Consider the following 26,211-nt stretch of genomic DNA (forward strand, 5'->3'; position numbering starts at 1 on the left):
GAGGTGGGTCAGTCAGAGGAAGGCACAGGCCGGAGGCAAGAGCCAAGAAGAGAGGGCAAGAGTGACTCTCCTGGGACCCAAGCTGCCCAGGCTCAGGGCCCTGGCCATACCCCCCATTCAGCTAGTAAGCACGCCTTCCCCGTGCCTCAGGTCCCAACTGTCATGAGCCCAGGACCCCGCCTCATCCCTCTTCACTCTCCGTAACCCCTGCTCACACCTCCATAGACAGTCCCCTTATTAAACTCTCCTCAACTTACCCAGTTGGCATCGGTTTCCTCCAAGACCCCAACAAGTATTGAGTCATGTTTATATTACATATTAATTGTATGTAATATACATATTATAGATTACCCATAATCCATGCTGTGTTATAAACTTGTGAGCAGAGTCTCCATTGAAGGGCTAATGAAAACCACAGCACAAGTTCACATAGGTGCCCATGTTTCACGAAGGAAAAAAGGCCTGCTACTTTGCCTCAGAGAAGACACACACCCTAATACATTCGAGGAGGGTCTCATCCTTTGCTTAGGGTCATTAAAGGTCACCTGAAAGTAGCCCAAAAGCCCCAGGAGATTGTGAATAGATTTTAACTTCAGTATGCAACTTCTGCTTTCTCATGAGTTCTACAGAACTCAGAATGCCCCCCCTTTAAAGGCTGGAAGGGATGTTGGGGAGCTTGTGGCATGCTGGTCACCTGACCTGGGCATACCCTCTGCCCTTGCCTGTCCCAAGATATGAGAAAAGACCCACATACTCGAGGGCACAGATGTCCCAAAGAGCAACACTTCACATCTTCAGAAAGCAGTACTCTCTCCTCCGGGTAATGCCGAAATCCTACCTGCACATCGCACTACCTGATAGAAAAAGGGTGGGCGGTGAGGAGTACAGTGGCACACACTTAGGTTCCCAACAATTTGGGAGGCTGAGGCAGGAGGATCACCAGTCGGAGGCCAGCCTGGGCAACCCAGAGAGACACTGTCTCAGAATAAAAATAAAAAGGACTGGGGATGTGGCTCAGTGGTAACGCACCTCTGGGTTCAAAAGAATTTTTAAAAATTGGTGGGGGTAGACTGAAACCCTGCTCTACTTCCTCTCTCTCACGATCTGAAATTCCCAGGGATTTTAAAGTCTCAGAGGGGGCACAAGTCACCCTTGATTTGAAGTAGCTCCTGGTACAGCTACATATTACACAAAACTTTGCACGTGACCTCCAGGTTTACCCAGAGATGAGATGGAGAGCAGAAAACCGGTAGACAGAAAGATGCGAAACCCAGTCTGCAATTTCCTGTGTGACTCTCTCTTTTTGTTTGTTTGTTTTGGTTTGTTTTCTTGGTACTGGGGGATTGAACCCAGGGACTCTCAAATGCTAGACTAGTGCTCTACCACTGAGTTACCTCCCCAGCCCTTCTGTATGGCTCTGGACAAGTTATTTCACTTCTCTGAGCCTCAGATCAAAGATAATGGGGATAATAATGTCCCCGCCAACAGCTCAGAGTGGCTGTGGAGATGAGATGAAATCATTCTGGAAAGCATAGCCTAGTACCTGGTATGCCGAACACTGAATAAAGTACAGCTGTCGTGAACGGACACTGAAGCCCAGCATGGGAAGGGGTGTGGCCTGTGTTGTACTGAGGAGTGGCAGAATTGGGGCTGGGCCGGGACTTCTGGATCCCAGGGGTGCTCCCACACCTAACTCTGAGGTCAGTGCGCCCCCGGCCACGCCCAACCAGCAATGCCAGCGGCACTCACTAGAGAGCCTTGCAGACACCAAGGCAAGACAGCAGCTGCTCCACACCCATGTCACCCACAGAGTTATGGTCCAGCTGCAGGGCCACTGCCCGCTGGAGGTGCCGCAGCACAAAGGCTAGGGCAGCACACTCGGCAGGGCCCACGCTGCAGAATGTCAACTTGAGGTGCCCGACATCCAGCCCTCGCACAGCCTCCCGCGCCAGCCGCTCCTCCTGCATCTCGTACAGGCTCCGAATGAGCCAGATGAACCCGGGCATGGCGTGCATGCTCTTGGCCTCACCCGGCACGGCTGGCGGGATGGACTGGAAGTGCCTGCGGAGGCTGCGGGCTAGACACCAGCGGACACAGGCCTGGCGCCGCAGCAGGGCCTTCTTGGACGCCTGGCACTCAGCCATCAGGTCCTGGTGCTCCTGGGACAAGAGCCCTGCCAGGAAGGCCGCTGTGATCTGAAGGTTGTGTGGCTCGGCCTTCTGCAGCAAAGCCACCACACTGCCCTCCTCGCACCTGGAGCCCTGGACACACAGGGTGGGCAGCAGCCGAGCCAGGGGTGAGCTGCCTGATCTGTGGCAGTTGAAGAGGTGTCTGAGCGAGGCCACTGGCACATCAGGACTCAGCGCCAGGTAGAAGGCGCCAAAAAAGCACTGGAAAGTAATGTGCAGGAATTCCAGGGCTGGCCTGCTCCCGGGCACGACACTCTGGGCCCGCACCAAGAAGCCAAGGGAAATGTCATCAGGGTCAACCTGGGCTGCCTGGAGCTGCTGGGCAGAGAACACATAGCAGCACATACCCAGGCCCCAGAGAGCCAGTTGACCAAGGCGCAGGAGGGTGGAGAGCCTGCCTCGGAGGAGGCCGGGTCCCAGGACATGGGAGGCTGCGTCTGGCGGGGAGGCGCGCAGCAGGAAATGCTGCAGGATCAGAAGGTACATGTCTGTGGTGGTCCTCAGGGATCCCCCGCCCCGCAGCAGCAGCTCCTGGTGGCATCTGGACACCATCCATGAGAAGACAGGAAGGTGGCACAAGCCGTGCAGGGCTGAGGTGGCCTGGAGCAGGTGGAGGAGGCGGTCTGCCAGCCCAGGCTGGGGATGGCACTTCCTCAGGTACAGCTCGATGGCCTCTTCCGAGAAGCCCCTGAGGTGGTACTCCACGCGCACGTACTTCCTGAGGAAGGCCGACACGGCGTCGGGACGGCTGGTCAACACCTTGTGTGCGCCCTTGAGCAGGCTGCCCCGCAGGAGGTTGAAGAGCAGAGTCGGGACGGACGTGGGCTCCGTCGGGGAGCAGTGACGCTCTCCGTCCGTGAACCTGAACCTGAATTCATCGAAGCCATCAAAGGTCAACAGGACGCGGTCAGGGTGATCAAGGAGGAACTGGAAGACGTCCTGTTGGCCACCGTCAGGCCAACAGCAGTGTTCGAAGAGCAAGGTCCTCACGGACAGCTGTTTGGTCACGCACTGCAGCTGCCGGCAGCTGAATGGGAAGACGAAGAGAAACTCCTGGAAGTCCTGCCCCGTGGCCCAGAGCAAGTGCAGCCGCTGCAGGAGCGTGCTCTTGCCGCTGCCCGCCTCGCCCACCACCAGCACCGTGTCTGCGTCCTCGTTGAGGTGGCCGCGGGTGCTGAAGAGCTCCTCCAAGCCCAGTGTGGCACTGGTCTCCCACAGGGCTCCGGCCACGCTCGCCTGCGTCCGCAGCTCCAGGAGGTTCTCCGTGTACACGTCCTCTAGGCACAGATTCTCCACCCCGTCGTAAGTGCTGAGGAAGCGGGACTGGGCAGACACCGTGCTCCTCAGCTTGGAGATGTACTGGCGGCATTCCGCAGCTGGAAGACAGAGCAAGAGCAGAATGAGGGTGGGACTGTGGTCCAGGTGGGACCAGACCCGAGTGGGCTGCGTGGAGGAATGTGAAGTCACTGACTGACAGGAGAGACGGGCCGGTGGGCGTCCATCCTGGCTCCTCCACTCGCAAGCTGTGGGCTCTGAAGATAGCCACGGAAGCCCCCTAAACCTGTTTCCTCTACTCCCCTGTGAAGTGGGAAGGCTGGTGATCGCTACCTTAGGGAACTTTAACGTGGATCAACTGAGATAATGCATGTCACGTGCTAAGTACAACATCCCACACACAGTAAATGCTCCAAAGACGCCAGCCAGTGCCATGACTACTACTGACACCAGCGGACTGTGGGGATTAGGAGGAGTCCTGGGCGGGGGTCACAAGACCCATGGTCTCATGTTGTTCCCACCATGTTGACTGGGTGGCTTTAGACAGGTCCCCTCACCACTCAGCTTCAGTTGCCTCTTCCTACACGGAAACAGGATCTAAGGGCTTAGGATTCTGAAGTCAGACACACACCTGAGTTTAAAACCTTACATCCAGGGCCTGGAGTTGTGGCTCAGTGGTAGAGCACTTGCATACACGTATGAGGCACTGGGTTCGACCCTCAGCACCACATTTAAAAAAATAAAATAAAATAAAGGTCTGTGTCCATCTATAACTAAATATATTTTTTAGAAAAACTTGCATCCACCATTCATTTGAGGAAGCCTGACTGGGCCTTGGTTTTCTGATCTATAGAAATGGAAACAATTCATATCTTGAAGGATTGTTTCAGGAGCAATGAGATAAAATGAAGATTAGAAGAATATCTGGCACTTGGTAAACAATCCAAAACTGTATTCACCATTATCACAGAGGTCAGGAGGCACAGCAATGGCATCCCAAAGATGCCCACGTCCTGACTGACCCCTGGAACCTGTGACTATGTTACCTTCCATGGTAAAGGGGCTTGGAGGATGTGATGCGATGAACCTGCACAATCTGGGTGGGCCTGACCCTGAGGGCCTCAGGGTCACCAGGGTTCCCAGGTTGAACACTCAGAAAAGACCCTCTAATTCTGCCTGCAGGTCCCCATCCTCCCTTTGTCCCCTCTGCAGGAAGAGTTCTCATGTCCGGGGTACTTCCAGAGGACTGATGTTTTTCCTTTGTCATCCTGGTTCCTGTGTGTACAAACCACTTCCTGTGTCAGGGTTCAGTTCCTCTTTCGGGAAATGGAGAAGTGCTGGTCCAGAGTCCTAGGCTGGCAGGACATCAGCAGGTTCACATCATAAAGCTTTCACTGCCCCCAAGCAAACAGTGGCCCATTTGTTCTCAACTCGGGCTGACAAGTAAGGTTCGCAGAGAGCTCTTAGCTCACCAAAGTTGCAGTCATACAAAACGGATGCTCTGGTCTATGTCATCACTTTCTATTTTTTGGTTATTTTTGAGATGGAGTCTTGCTACGCTGCCTAGGCTGGACTCAAACTCCTAGGCTAAGGGATCCTCCTGCCTCAGTCTCCTGAGTAGTGGGACTACAGACACATGTCACCATGCCCAGTCTGTGTGGCCCCTTTTGTTCCCAGAGCAGATGATTATCTTTGCTCTTTCTGCCTTCTGGATATATCAGGAGCACTAGATAGATACCAGAAGATAGAGATTCTCCATTCTGAAACTCTGACTTCCACTGCAGGTTCATAGTCATTGTTAATGATACCAAATTCATCCCTAAAAAATGATCTCATTTTAAAGATAAAATAAACACATCACTTGTCACCTTCAGCAGCACCTGGCACCATGGCGGTGTCCCCAGTGCCTGCCTAGCCAGCTATGCATAATGATATCAACAAACGTTAACGAAGGGCCAGCTGGGTACTGTGAATTGATGTCTCTATCCTGCTCTTGAAGGAGATGACACACACCCACATGCCAAGCACAGGCCTCCAGCCATCCTGCCCTCAGGCTCGCAGGACCAGGGTGGGAAACCCATCTGTCAGCACCAGGCACACAGCTCCAGGGCCTTCGGTGCTGATGAGCTTTCCCTTTCAAAGATGCTAAAACAAGACTCAGAAAGCGCCCGGCTTGCATCTCTTCTTTACAACTGAAGATTCCTTCTCCCCTCAAGAAAGTGTAGGTGAGGATGGTTTGCAGTCGGACCCATCTTCCTGGCCTTGCCACAAACCTCCCTGCCCAGTTTCCACATCTGTAAGGTGGAGAAAACCCCCACTTTACAGATACTGTCTGTACAGGACCCACAGGGTGCCTGGTGTCTTCCTGCTGTGTGGATAAGCCTCTCCCACCCCTAAGTGGGGCCGGTGAGCTTGGGCACCGAGGGTGCCATGTTCTCTAAATCCACTCGGTTCCTGAGTTTCTGATCATGAGTAGCTACATTTCAGAAATCCAGAAATTCCTGCCCCATCCTTAAAAGTGCATCTGGATCTTCTTGGTGCAGACAAGAGCTGGGACCGTAAGGAACACCTGTGGTTAGCCCTTGCTTCGTGGCGGCTCCAGGAAGCACTCTGCAGCACAGGAAGCAATGAAAGCTGAGGGAGAAGGTTGATCTCTTCATCTTTTCATTCTCCCCACAGCCTGATGGGTCAGGCGGTCATGTTAGCTTTAAAATGAGGAAACTGAGTCTTACGGGAGGCTCATGTGACTAAAAGGTTGAATGAATGTTCTGCTCTTAACCATGAGCTACACTGACTTCCTTTTCCTTTCTGATGAATTGAGAAGAACACACACATACCCTCTAAAGGCAGGGACAAGGGGACAGGTAATTCCAGAATGTGCCGTAGAAGGAAAGTAGCCAATCCATTTGCCTTCACTGTGGCAAGATCGAGCAGCCTTCTTGCCTGTGGAAGAAAGAAAAGCCATTATTTTTCCAGAAGGGCTGAGGAGGGGTGTGGGAAGGTTTCCACCAAGTTGAGCATCCCTGATCTGAAAACCTGAAATCTGAAATGCTCCAAAATCCAAAACTTTTTGAACATCAACATGATTTCACAAGTAGACAATCCACACCATGAAACTGTTGCATGCACAGAATTATTTGAAATATTGTATAAAATTATCTTCAGGCTATGTTTATAAGGTATATATGAAACATAAATGAATTTCATGTTTAGATTTGGGCCTCATCCCCAAGGTATCTCATTAGGTATATTAATTAGGCAAATACTCCAAAATCTGAAAGAAAAAAAAAAACACTTCTGGTCCAAGCATTTAAGATATAGGATACTCAACATGAGTGACAGTATCATAGGTACCTCTCTTCCATCACAATAAAAGGCCTGAGAAACAACCAAATGACCACAGGATGGTGAAATGCACTCATCAAATCCCGCTCCTTCTCAAAACCTACTAAAGGAGTGAATACCTAAAAAATAAACATACAAAGGTAAGGAAGAAGATCCCAGAAGCTGTCCATGACTTGAAAGAGAAGTGATTTCAAGTCCCATGGCTTCAGTGCTTGAACCTGATCTCTGTTCCTGACCCCACACTTTCGTCTCTAGCCTGAACTTGTCCCTCCACCTGGGCCTGGCGCATGGATCACCCATTGCCGTCTCCACTCAAATACACCCGCCCCCGAATGCCAAGCCCACAGCATTCCTCGTCTCAGCTGAGGTCAACTCCATTTCCAGGTGCTTAGCCCCAAAGTTTTGGAGTCGCCCTTGAAGCTGCAATCTACCAGAAATCCTTTGGGCCCCATCTTCAAAGTATATCCAGAGCACTGTCCAACAGAAATAGAAAGCAAGATACAATGTGAGCCACGGGTGAGATTTCAAATCTTCTAACAGCCACATTCTTTCATGTTTAAAAAGATGAAGTTAGTTTTCACTCTGTATTCCATTTAACACAAGATATCCAAAAGATTACCGTTTCAACATGCAATTAATATAAAAAAAGAGCATGATAATGTAGCATTCTTTGCTCCATATTGTCTCTAAAATCTGGGGTGTATGGTGCCCTTACAGGATGTCCCATGTGTCTCCAGCTCTCAGTGGCCACCCCAGCCCTCATCTACAGTGTAGGACCCCACCATTCCCCTCACCTCCTCTAGCACATCCTGCTCCGAGAACCATAATGGCTCAGCTAGAAAACTGCAGAGCCTGCCAAAATGGCCTCCCTTCTGTGTCCCTGTCTCCACGGTCCAGTCTCAATACCACAGTCAGCGTATAATCCTTTACAAACCAAAGATCCTCACGCTACTGCAGTTAAACAGCCCACTGACCCCTGAGTCCAGTGGTAACCTTCAAGGCACAAAACAGACCCAAGTCCCTGTCCATGACCATCGGGCTCCCGGCTGCAGCCCTGACCTCACCTCTTCCTCCTCTTGCCTTGTCCACCCCACTCAGCACTGGCCTCCTGTTCCCTGAGCATCCCCGGCACGCTCCTACCTCTGGGCCTCTGCCTGCGGTGCCCTTTCCCACCTACGCCATGGCCAAGTCCCTCCCCTCCTCCAGGTCTTTGCCCAAATCCCCTCTTCCCAGTGAGAACTCGCGACGACTCTATTTAAACCTGAGATCACTGGATCCCTGCCCTCCCTACACTCTCCACGCCCAGGACGCCTCGCGGACCCTGCACAGCCCTTAGCACTTTCTGGCACACTCTGTAACCCACTTCCTTCGGCTAATCGTCCCTCTCCCCACTGGAGCGCGAGCATCTCCAGGATGCTTTTTCACTGACGTGTCCCCAGCCCCTAGAACAGTACCTGGCTCCTCCCAGCGCTCAATGAACAGGGGTGGACTTAGACGATGCCTGAAAGCCAAAGCCTAACCGAAAACAGGGAAGTCAAGAAGCGCATAGGTACACACTAGACTCTCACAGGGGCCCTGAGACTATCATCATCTGGTACCTCTGAAACTGAAGGAAATGACAAAGGACAGAGTCAAGATGGTCCATGTAACAGATCTCCAGATTCCCTTGCCCGCTCCAAGCCACTAGCAAATATCCCTGCCTGCCGCAGCAAAGTCTGCATATTTATATTCTGGGAAGGATCCAGAAAAAGAGAGGATCCCTGGCTGGGCACGGTGGTGCACGCCTGTAATCCCAGTGGCTCCGGAGGCTGAGGCAGGAGGATCACGAGTTCAAAGCCAGCCTCAGCAATTTAGTGAGGCCCTAAGCAACTCAGTGAGACCCTGTCTCTAAATAAAATATTTAAAAAGGGTTGGGGATGTTAAGCGCCCCTGAGTTCAATCCCCAGTACCAAAGAGAGAGAGAGAGAGGATCCCTGAATTGAGAGACACCAGGAACAATTAAAATGGATGTCATAACCAAACACAGGGTTTAATGACCAGGTGCAAAACAAATGCTGAACACTGAAATTTTTTCTGACCAGCACCACTGCCAAGTCCTCTCAGTCACTGGGCTCCCAAGTCTCTGGTTACCAGAACTTTATCCCCAGGTGGAGGTCTGTGGCCTAGTCAAGGAACTTGATCAATTCAAGAAGGCAAGTCTGCAGATATAGATAGATGATAGATAGATAGATAGATAGATAGATAGATAGATAGATAGATATCTGCCATTTCCCAAAATGTCTCAGTGGAATGCATAGCAGACAAATTTCCCCTGCACACTCATTGAGTTTTAAAGTCTACTATTTCAATAACAAGAAAGACAACCAAGGACTATCAAATGCCTAAAGAAAATGTTTAATATGGGAGATAGACAAGCCAGTGGGGAAGGGAAAAGCAACTTGTTGGATAGAAAAGTATATGCATGTGAAGAAAACAACCTAACCCACCCAAGCAAACACAACAAAACAAAACAAAAAACTATCATTATGATCTTTAAGTCAAAGAAAGATTGTATTCATAAAACAAGAGCAAAATGCTATAATAAGGGAACAGTCAAAATTGCCCTTGCAAATTAAAAGTATGATAGCAAAATGAAAAATTTTAAGAGTTTACAATACAGAATATCATATATAAAAGAGAGCAAAAAACATAGAAATAGAAAACAGAAGAAAATTAAAGAGTAGTGAAGAAATTCTAACATTCAAGTAATTATAATTCCATAAAGAGAGAAGAGAGAAAATAAACTGGAATAAACTTATCAAGTAAATTTCCCAGAACATACATATGAGCTTCTGCATTCAAAGGGCCTTTTGGGTGTCCAGCACCCAAGGCACATAAATGTGAAATTTCAGAATGTTGAGAACCAAAAGAAAATCTGACAGACTTCCAGAAAGCTATATGTAATGGTTTTTCTTTTCCTTTTATTTTTTTGCAGTGCTAGGGATTGAACCCAGGGCCTTGTGCTTGTAAGGCAAACACTCTACCAACTGAGCTTTAGCCCCAGTCCCTTATATATATAATAGTTTTAGAGTTCTTAGCGGCAACACTGGGAAGAGAAGATAATGGAATAATGACATCAAAATTCCAAAGGAAAAGAATGGCCAACATAGAATTTTAAACCCAGTTTAACTGTCAATAAAATATGAGAGAAATGATAGACAACACTTAGAAAACTTAATTCTCACACACTCATCTAATGAATTAACTAGAAGATACATGATCTATCAAAATGGAATAAATAATAAAAGAAAAAAGACATAGTATTCAAGATGCAGGAAACCCAACACAGAAAGGTAAATATCAGGATGACCGTTGTGTGCTCAACAGAGGGCACCTGTTTAGATGGAATGGTGCATTGACTCAGATTTGAGGGTAGTTACCTACTAGGTTTCCAGGTGAGCCTTGTCCTAATCCTTCCTACATGTGACTTGTCTTCACCATGAACTAGTATCATTCCTTCTCAACCCCTGCTGCCTAAGTGAGCTGAGGACATTCATTTCACCCCACAGAAGTGCTTATCTTGACCTATCCCTGGGAGCTAGAATAGCCTTTCATGAGCTCACAACTGAATGAACAGAGAAGCCCACGTCCTCTGACCATATTTCCACTGGACATCCAACTCCTGTCTTACACCAGTGCTACCAGTTCCTCCAGACTGACCTCATCCACCAACCTTCCAGAGTCCCTTATAAACTCCCATGGAAGTCAAAACCAGACCATGTCCACAAGACCCTGGTAAGCTTCTCTGACCTGGGAACATTTATCTAAGAAAGGGCCATATTGCCCTTTCCTTACACAACTATGTTTGGCTTACTATTCAGTTTTTCAAAAGAAAACAATACATCATAGAAGGGTTTAGCTTAAGAGGTGCTAGAACATAAAGAAAAGCAAAAGCATGATTCACACGACATCAGGCCAGATGTGCCTCTGGTAGTTGCAGCTGAAGAAGGGTCTGGGTGCTGGTACCATTCTATTTCTTTATCTGGGAGATGGGAACGTATTTATCCCACACATAGGAAATTTACCCACTATTCTGTAGGCATGGTACGTTTCCCAATTTAAAATGTTTAAGTTAATATTGTGACAGGAGCAAGCAATTCCGAGCTCAGTCTGACACCTCAGTCCCATTAACTTTAGCAGTTGCATGAGTCACAGGGACAGTTGATATCACAGCTGGTGTTACCAGTCTCAGGTTTCCTAACAACTGTTATTCCCAACTGAACAAAACCACATGAAGCCCTCACATTTTATGACAGAGAAAGAAGAACACAAGCTTTGGAGAAGAACAGACCTGGATTCAAATTCTAGCTGACCCCTTCCTAGATGGGTGATTTGGACAATTTCTACATCGTCAAGGAAGACAGTAGTCACACTGCACCTTTGGAAGGACATAGTGATGCTTAAATGAGAGAGTACAGCGAAAAGGTTGAGTACAGCATGGGGCACGTAGTAGGTCCCTGCTCAGCAAACAGTAACAATGGGCATTTTATAGATTTAGTTCTTTAACTTGCATTTTATTTCATTTCACAGCACTTTACAGTCGCCAACCTGATCTCATGATCAGTGATAACACCTCTATGTAGGAAATTAAAAGGTTACCTGGGAGACCATGTTGATTGGACACAGTTGTCACCAGTACTGAGTCAGAAATTCAGCCACTGCGGGAAGGCCACCAAAGCAGAGATCACAGACTGCCAGAGCTCGAAGGAAACTCAGAGAAAGGTGGATTCTAAAAGGCTAGAGCTCAGGCTGTGCAGACCTTTGCCATCTCCACAGCCCCCAGCTCTCTCCTTCCGTGCCCTCAGCTCAGGCCCCACTCTCGGCCTTGGCTTTTGCTGTCTACTTAGTCCTTCCTCAAGATGGATTCTTAGTTCATTAAAATCCAGCCCATCTTCTTGCCCAATTGAAGCATTTTAAGGTTGTCACTTTCCCTCTATGTTCTGCTTTAGCTGCATCTCATAAAGTTTGAGAAAGATAATATTCTCATTATTTTTGGATCCCAAATACTTTCTGATTTCCATTACAATTTCTTCTTTGAACCATAAGTTATACCACTTTATTTTCTTCAGCAATCCAAATACTTCCTCTATCTGGGTCCTAGGCGTCTCAGCTACCCTCTCCAAATCCCTCAGAGCATCCAGATTGCTGAACACTAAATCAAACAAGACACTAACTCATAACTTCCTGGTGGGCCACTTCTATCCCCGCAATAAAACAAGAGACTAGAACAGGTAGGCACTCGGTATAACTGTAGGACTCATCTGCACTAGTTAGAGAGGACCATAATGTGTCTACTTCTGTAAATACTTCGCCAACTTGAGCCAACTTAAAAATGGAGTAGTTAATTTCATAATCTTCAACCTAGGCTTACCTAGGTTCACTTAAACATCAAACATATGTATAAAAACAAGCAAAAATAAAAACTATAAACTCCCCCAATTCAGGCCATCCTAAAACTCCAATTGAATTCCAGTTCATTCATTCATTCAGTAATTCATTCATTCATTCAGCAATTTGTTTATTTTAGCAGCAAGTGTTTATAGAGTACTTACCCTAAGTACCCTGTATCCTGAATATAAACCTCAAGAGACAGCCTGGCATGTGGTAAGCTCCTAATAGCGTCTGACTGAATAAACGAATAAATGAATTAGTGGTGAATGAATGGTCAAGGCTGTGGTCCAACGGGGGCTTGCTCCTCAACTACTGGTATCCAAACCACTTTCCTGGGCCTTAATTTCCTATTCTATGAAGTGGAATGTTAATGGTTCTTTTCCATCTGCCTCACAGGAGGCCTGGCGATCACTGTTTGAGGAAAATAAAACAGCGTTTCAAAAATACCCACAGACGCTTTTCCATCCTTGTGGTCTCTGTTGAATCACTGCATTTTTAGGGGCAGTTATATCTCAGCTCCAAATGTCTGTGATCTAACATAATTTCATATTAGAAATCCTACAGGGATATATTAGTCCGTAGTGTGCTATTTTAATTATTAATACAGACTTAATATAGTGCAGGGTTATGCTCTGTCAAGCTGTTAATTTAAAAGACAGCACTAAGCATGTACAAGTATAGAACATCGCTTATAACAGAAATAACAGCAGTCGATGGTGACGCTAATGTGTGCTTCCTATGTGCCAGATGTAGTTCCGAGCGGTACACAATTTAACTCATTAAATTCTCCCCCAAATCACAGAGGGTAAGTATGGAACTATTCAGAGTGTTGTACAGATGAGGAAACCGAGGCAGGAGAGCCACACAGAAGCCTGAAGCACCTGGAGCTGACCTTGACCCTGAATCATCTGGCACTGGAATCCAAGCCCAGCTGCCAACCCCACTTCCCTCACCAGCTACGCTGTGCTGCCAATAACCAGAGCAGCTCTACTCGCCTGACTGCTTTTTAGGGGGAATCCCATGGAACATGTTACCCACAGACTGACTTTCCAGGCACAGTCAGCCTTGATGACTAAGTGCCTTTCCTGTGAATGCTGACCCCAGCCGGAGCCTCACCCTCTGGGAGGACGTGAAAATGGGCAGTCTGATGTCATCACACTCATACTTGCTGACGAAACCCAGCTCCTGCACCAGGTCCAGCACAGCCTCCACGTGGTTGTAGAGTCTCCTGACGATGGCGGGTCGGTGACTCTGCAGTTCTCGGGCTGGGTGGAGTGAGTGGGGGTCCCAGTCACCACGTGGCTCAGGGGACTGACTGCTGGCCTGGGCCTCCTGGAGAGCGGCGACCAGCTTCTCACAGCCCCAAGCACCCTTCTTCCACACGGTGTCCAGCAGGCATCTGGCCAAGCGGGAAATAGGCTGGCCTGGGAGGCTGAGGCTCTCGTAGTCCTCCCAGGAGAGGACTTGCCAGGACAGCAGCCAGTCCAAGATGCTCTCGAAGCCCTCCAGGGACCCTGAGGCCAGCAGCCTCACCAGCTGACTCCTCTGTGCCTGGAGAGCCTCCTGGGAGCACATCTCACAACCTAGAGAGAAAAGACAGAAGAGAGGCTCAGTACAGACTTCTCCAGAAGCCAGGTGAGGGTGGGGCAGGCCAGCCCACCCCACAACCTCATCAGCCTTGGTACTACCCCGGCACTATGCCATCCAGGCTGCTCTCCACTTCACACACTGCAAACCGAGACCCCCAGAAAGTTTGAAGCAGTCAATAATCAAGAACCCCTGGCTCCTATAGCCATGCTTGATCCCTGGCTTCAGAGGTTCAAAAAGGCTGGAGCTAATATGAGGAGCAGTGTCTCCTGAGGGTCTCTCTCTGAGGCCGGGCGAGAGGGCCTTTCCGCAATGGTTGGATGCCGGCCAAGCAGCTTCAAAAATGGCTAATATTTATCAGGCGCCTGGGAGGTGCGGGCATCACTCTATTTGACGTGTGAATTCATTTAACCCTGCCTGCCACTCTGAAATAGGGGTTGCCATCAGCCCCATTTTACAGAGGAAGAAACTGAGGCACGCAGGGTCCAACCTGCTGTACAAGGCACAGCTGGGACCTGAAGCCAAGCAGTGCGCCTTCAGGAGGCATGCCTTTAACTCCCCACCAGGGCCCTGCGTGCACCCTGTGTGCGTAACCCACTGCCACCCAATTGGGAGACGCAGATGTGGCTACCGAGGTCCCAGGCTAGGTGAGGTGGAAAACCGTGGTGCAAACTAAGTTGTTTCAGAGCTGGAGCGTTTGACCCTGTTGGTGTGCACTGCTCACACGCGCACACACGCACACGCCCCCACACACCCAGGCGCCCCACCGCCCTCACCACCACGCATCCCAGGCTGGCCCTGCCACGGATGCTGTCGTCAATGGCTTACTCTGGGCTCAGCCGCAGACTCTGGGTTCTGGGAATTTGAGGGGAAGTGACCTCCAGGAGCTTCAAGCCCTGGGATGGTCCCTGAGTAGCAGAGAAAATCTCTCAGCGTGGTCACTTCTGTGACAGTCACAGGGTCAGGGACAAGGGCTGGTGCAGCACCCAGGGAAAACGAAAGTGAAAGGATGAAAGGCCCGGAAAATGAAGAGGAACGCAGGCTTCCTTTTTACAGATGAAGCGGAGACACTCACAGGCACAGCCACCAGGTGCCTGGCGGTTTTGCCTCTTTCCTGCTGGTGGCTCCCTGCTGAGCCCACAGCAAAGCCTGGGTCTCCTCTTCCTGGCTTGGCAGGGCACTGGGTCCCGCAGAGGAACCTGGGAATGGTCATCAATCAAACCTCCAAGGAGGGGGAGGGACTGGAACACTCTGCACCTGCCTTCATAAGACAGTCACACAAAGGGAGAGATCTCTGCCCACATGCAGGCTGGACTTGTACTGGCCAGACGGGGAAACTGAGGCAGCAAGGGGACCTGGACCTGTGTGTCTGGCAGCTTGGGAGAGATGGCATCCCTACTGCACAGGCCACTATAAACCAGGAACTAAGAGAGTTCTCCTGGGTCAAGCAGGTGTTCTCTCTGAGATACCAACAAGTAGGGGAACCAGGGACCAAGGGAGGGGAGGGTAGCAAGAGGCCATGGAGCTCTAGGCTGGGACCTGGGGTGGTCTCAGCTGCAGAGACACTATCCCAGGATGCAGCCCCCCAACCTGGGAAATAACAGCACCCCCACCCTCTGAGAACAGCCCAGAAATGGGTTCAGCACCCTCCTCTGCCCCCAGGCCTGGCAAGCAAGGGTGCATCCAAGAAATAAAGAAGGGTGAAAATCAGACTGAGACCAGGCAGTGCCCGCTCCTCTTACCTAGAGGACGCCCAGGGAGGGACATCCGCTATTTCCTTCTCATCTGGACAGACCAGCCCACCCTCCCCGCAAAGCCCATTAGGCAGGGGGACCAGACAGGCCAGCCCTTCTGTGGGTGCCCCTGGAGCAGGGAGGCAAAAGCCAGGTCACACCGGACTGGCAGTCCTGGATCCGTCCACAGACTCCACCTTCAGGGGAAACCCTGAAAGGATGGGCTGGAGGCCAAGCTCGCTAACCAGCAGTCCAGAGCCTGGTGATTCTTGGCAGGTCTGGCACAAAGTCTCTTGCATCCACCATGGCCCTCACGGAAAGGCAGGAGACTCTGGAGACACGAGACACCCAGTAGATGTGCCCATCCTCAGGGAGAGGCGCTGCAAGGAGCAGGCCCTTCCCAAACTCGCCAAGGCCCGGGCTGCCTGCCGGATGCTGAAGCCATACACACCCAGGTTAGTGACGTAAGGGACTCAGGGAGGGAGAGGCAGGCCCAAGCCATGAGGCCTGGTGATTTGTCCTCCTACCAACAGTGGGAAAACCCCATCTGTGCCAATCTTCTTGTGGAAACCTCAGAGCTAGGACAGTCCCCAAGGACCAATCCAGTCAGTCCCCTGCCTCTCAGCAGGCATTGCTCTAGCTCTTCTTAAATACCTGGAAAAGAAGACCTGACCTTGGTGCTGTCCTCATGAGGCAGCTCAGGAAGTTCATAAGCTCAGGAAGTTATTCATTATGTCTAACTTAAGTTATTCCTGCTTCCATTTAAACTGGGAGGGAGCGGGAGGGAGAGGGGGAAAAAAACAAGTAGATGTTCACTTGTCACTTATTTCATAAAAACTATCCCTAAAATCCTACCACTTGATCCTTTATCACCTGGTCAGACTTCTCCTCATCAGATCAACTACATCAGTCTATCTCTATTGCCTTGTCTTCTCTACTTTACTTATTAAAGGTCAGGAGTCACTACTGTCCTCCCCAAGGTGAGGCCAAAACAAAGAAAGGGGCACCTCTTTGCTGAAACAGAGGCTAAAGGGGTGACCCATGTGCCCCCCCCCTTACCTGCAAGCTCAGGCTTGCACCCTGATACCTCCTTCTTTCCTGACATCGCAGCCAGGCTGGCTTCTCTAAGTCACAACCAGGTGACTTAGAATCTTAGCCTCTGCCCCCTGCAGACAGAAAGAAAGGGAGGCCCAAGGAGGCCCAGCTAGCAGGGCCTGGGTCCTAGGCGGGGCCAAGCCTCCCCTGGGGCATTACATCCATTCCTCCTTCCCCTGCCATGGGGATCTGCTCTTCCCCAGAGACCAGCTCCCCCTGGGGCTCAAGGGGACTAACCCTCCTTGGTGAGAATAAAGCACACTTTGGGCTGCTGTCCACTTTCAGCTCCGATCCCATTGCTCCCCTTGCCTATTGCCAAACAGTGGTCCCCAGATCCTCCCTGCTCTTGCCTTCCGCTTGCCCTTCCAACCCAGAGAGGCCACTTTGACCAAGGTCACCAGTGATCTCCCATGACACAGTTCTCAGACTTACCTTGCCTGCTCTGCCAAAGGTATCTGTCCCAACAGCTCTCCCTCCTCCTTGAAGCACCCCCCTCGTGGCCATCCAGGGCACCAGACTCCAACTGTCCCCATCTCACTGGATGATCTTTCTGTCTCTTCGACTGGTTCCTGGTCCTGTGGTCCCAGAGCTCTAGATCTCTCCTTCATCTCCCTCCCTCCCTAAGTCAGCCTAACCTGCTCTCACTTTATGGTGACAATATCTAAAATGTCATCACCAGCCCCAACTCTCCCCCTAAAACTTTTCCCAAGTCCTACTTGACATTGCATGGATGCCTGGGGGCATCTCAAGCTGGGCAGCACAAAACCAAACCCCTGAACATCCCCCTAAACAGCTCCCATCGCAGGGATGGAAGTCCCACATTTCTAGGTGCTCAGGCAAAAACTTCAGAGTCCTCCTTGACTCTACCTTTCTCTTGCATTCCAAATCCTAGCAACCCGGTTTTCAAAATATTAGTCAAATCTGACATTCCTATGCTGGTGTCTCCCCCAGAATGACAATAGTGGTCCCCCTTCACTGCCCCCCTTGCGCCCTCATGCCCTTCGGTCTGCTGTCAGCCTCACAGCTAGCTGAAACTGCTCAGAGTCCTGTGGTGGCTCCCACCATTCTCAGAGTGAAGAACAAAGCCCGTACAGTGACCTTCAGTGACCCATGCAGCGAACACCTAGCTCCCGCCCCCTACCTTTCTGCACACACTTCCTCCTAATTCCACTCCCTTTCCTCCCCCACCCTTGCTCCAGCCACACTGGCCTCCTTCTTCCTAGAACAAGCCAGGTCTGCTCCTGCCTGTCATACTCCTGCCTCGGGGCATTTGCACCAGCTCAGTGGGCACTCTTCTCACTCCCCAAAATAGTCACCTGACTCATCCTTCACCTCAAGACTTTGCTCAGAGGTCACCCTCTCGAGAGGACTTCCCTGACTATGCTATACAAAATTGCACTCCCCATCCTTGCCTGTTTTATTTGTCTCCGTAGCACTTCTCACCACCTGAGATGCCATGTATTTACTTACTTCATGGCTGGTGTTTCTTTCTAGAATGTGTACTCCATGAGGGCAGGGAGGGCTGTCTGATTTTTCCATTGCCAGTCTCCCATGTCTCACTCGGAGCATTGATAAAGGTTGTTGGAATGAATGGACTTGCTCTGTATGGCTCCAAAAGGAACCATGGCAGTGAAATACGCAAGTCACAGACTTAGCTAAATGAAATGAGCTGCAAGATGCTGAACTGCCACCTCATAAGAAGCACACTCAGGGTCACTAGGCCTATGCTGCAGAGGGATTCTGACCAGGTGGGAGAGAGGTGGCTAGATGGGGCACTTTCAGACTCAGATCTCAATAAGCAGAGAGGAAAAGGGGGCTTGAGCCACCAACCAACCAGGAGGTCTGGCAGTGTCATAACAGAGAGATGGAGACAGGACAACAGAGCCAGTGGGGATAGCAACCTGGTCCTCACTAAGGGCCCAGGGGAGGGGTGGCAGGCCAGTTTTTCCCCTGTAGAACAAGGACCCAGAAGGAGACCAGGTCACGGTCCATGGGGAAACAGGCAGGGAGCCAGGGAAAGAGCCCAGAGAAAGAGCCCACAAAAGAACCAGGGAAGTCAGATCAAACTGAGAGCTGGGGTCCACCCTCCCCGCTCATCCAACTGAGGAAGACACACCCCAAGAGAGCGGAGTGGGAGAGCTCTGGTTTGCCTGAACACAGGCAGGACCAGATGGCTGCTCCACCGACTCAGCAGGCCTGGTGTGGGGCCTGTCTGGGCAGGATGGGATCTGAACCATGCCTTCGCACTCGCCAAGAGGAAAGGAGAAGAAGGCGACTCGGGTAAGACTTATAGGGCAGCAAGGAGGGGCAGCGACCATCCAGGTGAACTGTCCCTCGCTGGCATGGTGAAGATGGGGAAACTGAGGCTCGCAGAGAGAAAGCAAGCACAGCCTCCTCACTCCGGGACAGGTTCTCCCTCCACAGCCCCCACCGGCCCCAAGGCACAGCCTCTCCCCAAGTCTCAGAGACCACTGGGGGCTCTGGCAATTCTGCCATACCCCCAAACTCCCTCATCCTCTGTAACAACAGCCTGCCGGGGGCTCCCAACCTCGAGATGCCCCCGCTCCTTCTACCTCCCATCCACACTGCGAGAGGCCCCCAGGGGAAACCGAGGCAACCCCTCCCAAGTCTGGTGGCCAGCGTGGCCTCGGAGCCAGGTGTCCGGGTCCCGGGGGCGGGGCCCTCGGCGACCACTATCTGACCGCCTTCCCGGGACCTGAACGAGCACTCACCGCCCAGCGACTGGCACCCGGATCCTCGGCCCCACGCGGGACGAGACTGCAGCAGGCAGCGCGGGCTCGGGCAGGTCGAGCATTCGCCCCGCCCCCGGGCCCGCCCCTCCCGTAGGCCCCGCCTCCTTCCCGCCCACTCCAGCCCCGCTCCACCGCGAAGCCACGCCTCCTTCTCACCGGTGCAGACCCCAGGTGAGCGGACCGGTCCTCACCTGGGACTGCGTGAATCCGCGGATCCAGAAGAGTCTGGTGCCTGCAGGACTGCGCGACCCCGTATGCGTTCCCTGGCCAAGTGTGTCCCACTTGCTGGGCCACATTTCAGTCAAGAGGGAACCGCAGAGTCCTGGCAGCAAGCGCCACCCCGCCCCGCCCAGAGACACACGCGCACACTCGGCCCTGCCCAGTGCAAACGAAGTTAAGAAAGTCATAGGTCAGTAGGAAAGGATGCGTTCACTGAGGGACCAGTAAGTCTTAGTCATCTTAGCCTACTGTGAGGTTCCCGATGACATGCTGGGTCAGAGTGGACCGGTCTTTTAAGAAGTTTCTCTTTTCTCATTTTCTGTCGGTCCTTCTGTTTAAGTTGAAGAGAGAGGGCTCAAGTTTTGAACTAATGGGGCCTAAACACCTACCTCTCTATCACAGTCTAGTCTACTGGGCTCTGCAACCACACCTAATAGAATTTAAGAGCATGGTTTGGTATACATGAAAGTTATTTTATGATTCTTATTCTTCCAAGCAAATGACGAACGTTTTACATTTCAGGTGTTAATATGAGTTAATATGACTGTTTTTTTGTTTTTTGTTTTTTTTTTTTTTTTTGCGGTGCTGAGGATTGAACCCAGGGTTTGTGCATGCAAGGCAGGCACTCTACCAACTGAGCTATATCCCCAGCCCAACTATTCTTTAAAAAAACGCTTTTATTTGAGGTTTTTAAAAATGTGAAGTCTATTCAAAAGAAAAATAAAATAATGGATATTGATATAGAGCTTACTACATATCATCAGTTATTTTACATGCATTAACTCAGTTAATCCCACTTATTGAGTGTCATCATCCCTAATTTATAGGTAAAGAAACAGAGGCACATAAAGGCCAACTAACCTGCTGAGGCCAAGATTTGGCCCAGACCTTGGACATCAGAGGTCAGGATCTACTACCCCACACTGCTCCGGGTATCTGCTCAGGTGTACACAATCTGAGATGGGCACACGCCGCATTAGAAGGCCCGAATGGCTGGGTATAGTGTCTATAAGGATGTGCATCACCATCTTGTCTGTCTCAGTGAAAAACTAGAACTGTAAATGGAGACCACTTAAGAAAACGGACAGAAGTGTCTGAACCTGGAGAACTCAACCAAACCCATCTCCTCTCGTACCCCACACCCAACCCAGGAGCAAATCTTTCATCTTGACTTTCAAAATATCTCCAGAATGCAATCACTTCCTACCAGATCCACCATGACCACTGGGTCCCAATCACCGTCCCTCACCTGGGTTCTGGCAGGAGCTCCTAGCCCACGGTTCCCACTCCAGCCTTACTTCAAGAGAGCAGCCAGAGTGACTTTTTTAAGTCAAATTATGTCACTGTTGTTGATGACTCCTATATTACTCCAAGTCAAAGTCAACATCCTTACAATTGCTCTTTGACCCCCAGTGCCCTCTGACCCCCTGGGATGGTTCATTTTGGTTGTCAAATTGACCGGGTTAAGAGACACCTAGAAAATTGGCAGAGCACACTTCTGGATACGTCTGTGAGGGTGTCTGCAGAGACGGTTGGCATGTGGGTAAGCAAAATGGGGATGGGGGCTACCTTTGACGTGGGCAGCATGTCCAGTAGGCTGGCAGCCCCAGTGGGACAAAAGGCAGAAGGAGAAAGCGTGCCAGCATGGGCAAGCTCCGTCCCTCTGGAACCAGTGCTTTTGGGGCTCCTGCCACCACCTGCGGACTGGTTTCTTTAGCCTTCAGTGAGGACTCACGTTGGTGACGCTCCGTGGAGCGCCCAGGCCTTCTGTCCCTGACTGAGGCTGCGTCATTGGTTCCTCTTCTCTTGAGACTGCAGCTTAGACTGAGCAGAGACTGGTTCCTTGCTCTTTAGCCTGGAGATGGCCACTGTGGGAGAATCCGGCTTCTGATCATGTGAACCGTAAGCAGATCCTCTTTATAATTAGGCATCCATTCTGCTGGTTCTGTTCCTGAGAACCCTGACCCATGCACCCGACTCTCCCCTCACTGCTGCTCCTCTAGCCCCACAGGATTCCTGGCTGTTCCTGAAATATACCAAGACTGCTGCCATCTCCAGGTCCTTGCATTTGCTGCTCCCTCTGCCTGGAATGCTCTTCCTTTAGAAACCTACAGGCTCCCTCCTTCACCTCTTTTGGGTCTTTGTTTACATACGATTTTCTCCGTGAGGCATTCCTGACTATTCTGTGTACAATTGCCACACCCCACCACCCCTTTCTGGTCTTCCTTCTTGTTTTCCTTTTCAGCACTTAGCTCCACATGACATGCTGTATATTCTATTGATTTGTTGTCTTTGCTGTCTCTCACTCCAAAGAACATGAGCTCCAAGGGACAGGAATCTCCTTCCTTGTTTCCAGCCCCATCCCAGAGCCTGGAACAGAGCCTGGCATGCAGTAAATATTTATGAAGTAAATGTACTAAGAAGTGATGCTGTAATCCAAAGACCCACGACAACAAACAAACCACCGCATCCCGCCAGTACCGCAGCCTTGATGGAATGTTGGGTGAAAGAAGCCAGGTGCAAAAACCATGCGCACTGCACGACATCATTTACATAGAGCTCAGAGGCAGGCGAAGCTAAATGACAGTGGTAGGAGCCAGGATAGAAGCTATCACTGTGAGGAAGTTCAAGGTAGGAGGTAGTGGCAAGGATCAAGGACAAAGGGGAACTCTGGGGTGCTAGTTTTGCTCTGAATGGTGGTTACATGGGTGCAAATACTTTGTGGAAATTGGTCAAGTTTAACAGTCATGATATTTGCATTTTTCTTTATGGATATTATATTTTTATAGAAATTTATTTTTAAAAGATGCTATACCATACATTTATTCCTATAGAAAGACACCCATAATGCAAGGCTAAATTTTAAAAGTAGGTTGCTTTTTAACAAGACAATTTGAAGGAAAAAAATAGTCTTTTCAACAAACCGTGCTGGGAAAACTGGATACCCATATGCAAAAGAATGAATTTGGATTCTTACTCATACTCCATACAAAAATTAATCCAAATTGGACTGGAGACCTAAACACGAAAGCTAAAATATAAAAATCTTGGAAGAAACATGGATGCAGATCTGTGTGGCCTGGAAGCAATGAATCTGATTCTCAGATTTGACACCTGAAACCCAAACAACCAAAGGAGAGAAGTAGGTAATTTGAACTTTATCAAAGTTACAAACTTTGTGTTTCAAAAGATACTATCAAGAAAGGGAGGGCTGGGGGTGTAGCTCAGTAGTAAAATATTGCTGAGCATGCATGAGGCCCTGGGTTCAATCCCCAGCACTACAGAGAGAGAGAGAGAGAGAGAGAGAGAGAGAGAGAGAGAGAGAGAGAAACAGAGAAAGACAGACAGAGAGGGGGAGGGGAAGGGAGGGTCAGACAAGGAAAGAGAGAGAGAGAGAAAGAGAGAGGGAGGGAGGGAGGGAGGAAGGAAGGGAGGAAGGAAGGAAGGAAGGGAGGAAGGAAAAGAGAAAAGGTAACCAACAGAATGGGAGAAAATATTTGCAAATTGCATCTAGAATATTCTCTATAAAAGACCCCTAAAATAATTAAAAAAAAAAAAAGACTACTGAAATTTTCTAAATGAGCACAGGATTTGAATAGACATTACTGCAAAGAAGATATAAAAGTGGGAAACAAACACATGGAAAAATGCTACCATCACTAATCCGAAGGAAAATGCAAATCAAAACAACAATGAAATACCACTGTACCCTCGCAAAGGGGGCTACAGTTAAAAGGAGAGAAAATAACAGGTGTTAGAATGTGGAGAAATTTGAACCCTCGTCCATTGTTGGCAGGAATGAAAAATGGTGAAGTAATGGAAAAAAGTTGGGTGGTTCTGTAAAATAGTAAACATCATATAGAGTTACAATTGGATCCAGCAATTCCACACCTAGGTATATGCTCAAGAATTGAAAACAGATGGGCACACAAAGCTTGTACACAAATGTGTATAAAAGTACTATCAAAAAAGTGGAACCAATCCAAATTCTTATTAACTGATGATTGGATACAAAATGTGATCTATCCATACAATGGAATATTATTCAGCCATAAAAAGGAACCGAGTTCTGACACATGCTACAATGTGGAGGAAATTTGCTTAAATAGAAAAAGCCAGACACAAAATGCCATGTATTACATGAATCCATTTATATGAAATGTCCAGAATAAGCAAGTCCATGGAGACAGAAAGCAGATTCGTGGTTGCTAGGTACTAGGAGGAGAGGAGAATGGAGAGAGACTGCTAATAGGTACTGAGTTTCTTTTGGGCATGATGAAATATTCTGGAATTAGATAATGGTGATGGTTACATAACCTTATGAATATAATAAAAACACTGAATTATGAGCCTTAAAGTGGTGAGTTTTATGGTTTGTGAATTATATCTCAATAAAAAAAATGAGTAGCAAGGAAATTTTTTTTGTTGTATGCTCCTACGCTGCAATAAGAATCTATAGCTCTGTGCTGAAAATATAAAGAATACCCTTCAAAATTTATGATCAGATTATAGGTGCATTTCCGAAACTATTTTAAGATAATCCATATTTCCTAATAAGCATAGATAGTGATAAAGTCTTTTATTTCTATGTGTTAAGGGGCATCCATTTAAAACTCTCTGTCTGCAGGCCCTAGGCTAGACGCCACAGTGATGCTTCTGTCCCTCGTGCTCTGAGGCAGGCAGCAGCCAGGCAGAGCTCAGAAGGAGCAGGCGCAAAGCCCCCAGGGACCCTGCGGCCTGGGCCTGTCTTCTTCCACACAAACCTCCGGGTTTGGTCATTTACAATTCTCCCGTGGGGGAGCTGGCAAGGAACAGGTCGGCCTGCAGGCTGCCCCTCGGGAGCTGGGACTCTCCCGCAGGCCTTTGGAAGGGGCACTGCCCAGCACCAGCGGCTGCTGTGGACACAGGTGCCCACCCAGCACCCTACTGCTCAGCAGTCCCTGCCCTCAGCAGCCCACCCACTCGCAGACCCCGTGCCCTGCACAGCCAGGCCTAGACGAGCGAGCACAGGAACGGCCTTCCCGCCGCCAGCTCACCCTGCCTCAGCTGCACCAGCTTCCTCTGGCTCTCGCTGGGCCTGACTCTGAGCCTTTGCAAACTCTGTGCCCCAGTGGGTGGCAACAGGTGGAAACAGCTGGGACTTCAGACTTGAGTGAACCCCAGCTCTGCCTCCAAACAGCTGCCTGTTCTTGGCCAGTTATTTAGCCTCTCTTGACCTCAGTCTCCCTGAAAGTTGGCTGGAGATGACGATCCACTTAGGTCTTGCCGTGAACGATACACGTGTGAGGACTTGGCACGCAGTCAGCACGAAGCCACCTGCAATGGCCACAAGTTACCACTTCGTGATCTCCTAACCACACACGGGGCTCTGGACTCCGTCCTCACTGCTCCTTTATAGACTGGGTACTATTCTTTGTCCCCGCCTTCAAGATGGAGAAACCAAGGTTCCAAGAGGCTAATCAATTTCTAAGGTGGAGCCAGGGGTCCAGTCCATGTCCTTCTCTATCTCCTTTTGCTGGAATCCTACCCATCCCTCAACACCCACCTCCCCCAAGGAAGGCTCTGCTGAGACCCTGCAGTCCCTACAGGACCCTGCCTATCCTGTCCTTTGCCATCCACTGGCCCAGATGATCTTCCATTTCAGTTCTTGTTCCCTGTGTTTGTCCTGTTTTCCCACCAGCGGTCTCAGAGCGCCCCTCTATCATTGCTGGACCTCAGCCTCTGACCCAGTGGTGGACCCAACTTTGTTTGTTCAGTGACTTGTTGAAGGAGGGACAAGGTGCGAGGGAGGGACTCACTGAGACAGGCAGCTTTCCACTGAGCTGTCTCAAGCCCAGGGAACCCAATGGGCCTCCTGGGCAGTTCTGCTCTTGCCAGAATCCTAACCCAACTCTAAGCTCAGCAGTGACCAGAGCAGGTTGTGCTCAAGATCAGAGCTAAGGTCTGAATATTGGTGTCCCTGCTAAACGCATCCCTTGGAATCCTAACCCCGGGGGATCAGGAGGTGGGGCTCTTGGACTGTGATTAGGTCTTGAGGGTGGAACCTCATGCACGGGATTCGTGACCTTGTAAAAGAGAGATCCTCACTCCCTCACAGCGTGAGTTATGAGGGAGACAGCCACCTAGCAAGGCGGCCCCCAGCAGAGACTGAATCTGGGAGTGCTTGATCTTGGACTTCCCCAGCCTCCAGAGCATGAGCAATAAATCTGTTGAATGTATGAGCCGGAGTCCGCAGGAGTTTGTTGCAGCAGCCTGAGCAGACTAAGGCCACCAGACACCAACAACATGATCCAGCTGCCCGTCCAGGACCCCACCGCCCAATGACGCCTTGCTCTTCTTCCCTTCCCCCATCATGGCTAGAGTCACTTGTTTTCTGAACCCCAACTTTGTTCTGACCCCCAACTCAAATATCCCACTTCCCCAAAATGAAATGTTCCATCAACCAAAAACACTGTCTTTGAAAAAAAATGGTTCCTCACCCCTCCATCACCAACAGTCTCATGGCCAAGCCACATTGCACTTCTTTTCTGAGGAGAAGGCGGCCCCTCTTCATCTGCAGAGACACAGGTGCCCGTCTGGAAAAAA

The 26,211-nt window shown here is 49.9% G+C and overlaps 1 protein-coding gene across 7 annotated transcripts in view; it reads right to left on the minus strand.

Moving 5' to 3' along the window:
* The window catches only part of Nod2 (nucleotide binding oligomerization domain containing 2), a 42,637-nt gene that overhangs the window by 16,281 nt on the left and 145 nt on the right, over positions 1-26,211 (minus strand). For 4 of the 7 annotated variants that reach the window (XR_007105421.1, XR_007105422.1, XM_047528624.1 and 1 more), the window contains exons 1-4: positions 15,569-15,886; positions 13,356-13,822; positions 6,302-6,407; positions 1,750-3,565 (exon numbers count right to left, since the gene is read on the minus strand). Coding sequence is in view for 5 of the 7 variants with exons in the window: in XM_047528624.1 (XP_047384580.1) it covers positions 1,750-3,565; positions 6,302-6,407; positions 13,356-13,822; positions 15,569-15,593 (2,414 nt within the window). In the remaining 2 variants the exon portion in view is untranslated. Of the gene's footprint in view, positions 1-1,749; positions 3,566-6,301; positions 6,408-13,355; positions 13,823-15,568; positions 15,887-19,386; positions 19,459-19,598; positions 19,663-26,105; positions 26,202-26,211 lie in introns of those variants that run through there. The other 3 variants (XM_047528626.1, XM_047528627.1, XM_047528625.1) reach the window with 3 other exon arrangements.

Source organism: Sciurus carolinensis, chromosome 16 (assembly GCF_902686445.1).
Source record: "Sciurus carolinensis chromosome 16, mSciCar1.2, whole genome shotgun sequence".
Classification (NCBI taxonomy): Eukaryota; Metazoa; Chordata; class Mammalia; order Rodentia; family Sciuridae; genus Sciurus; species Sciurus carolinensis.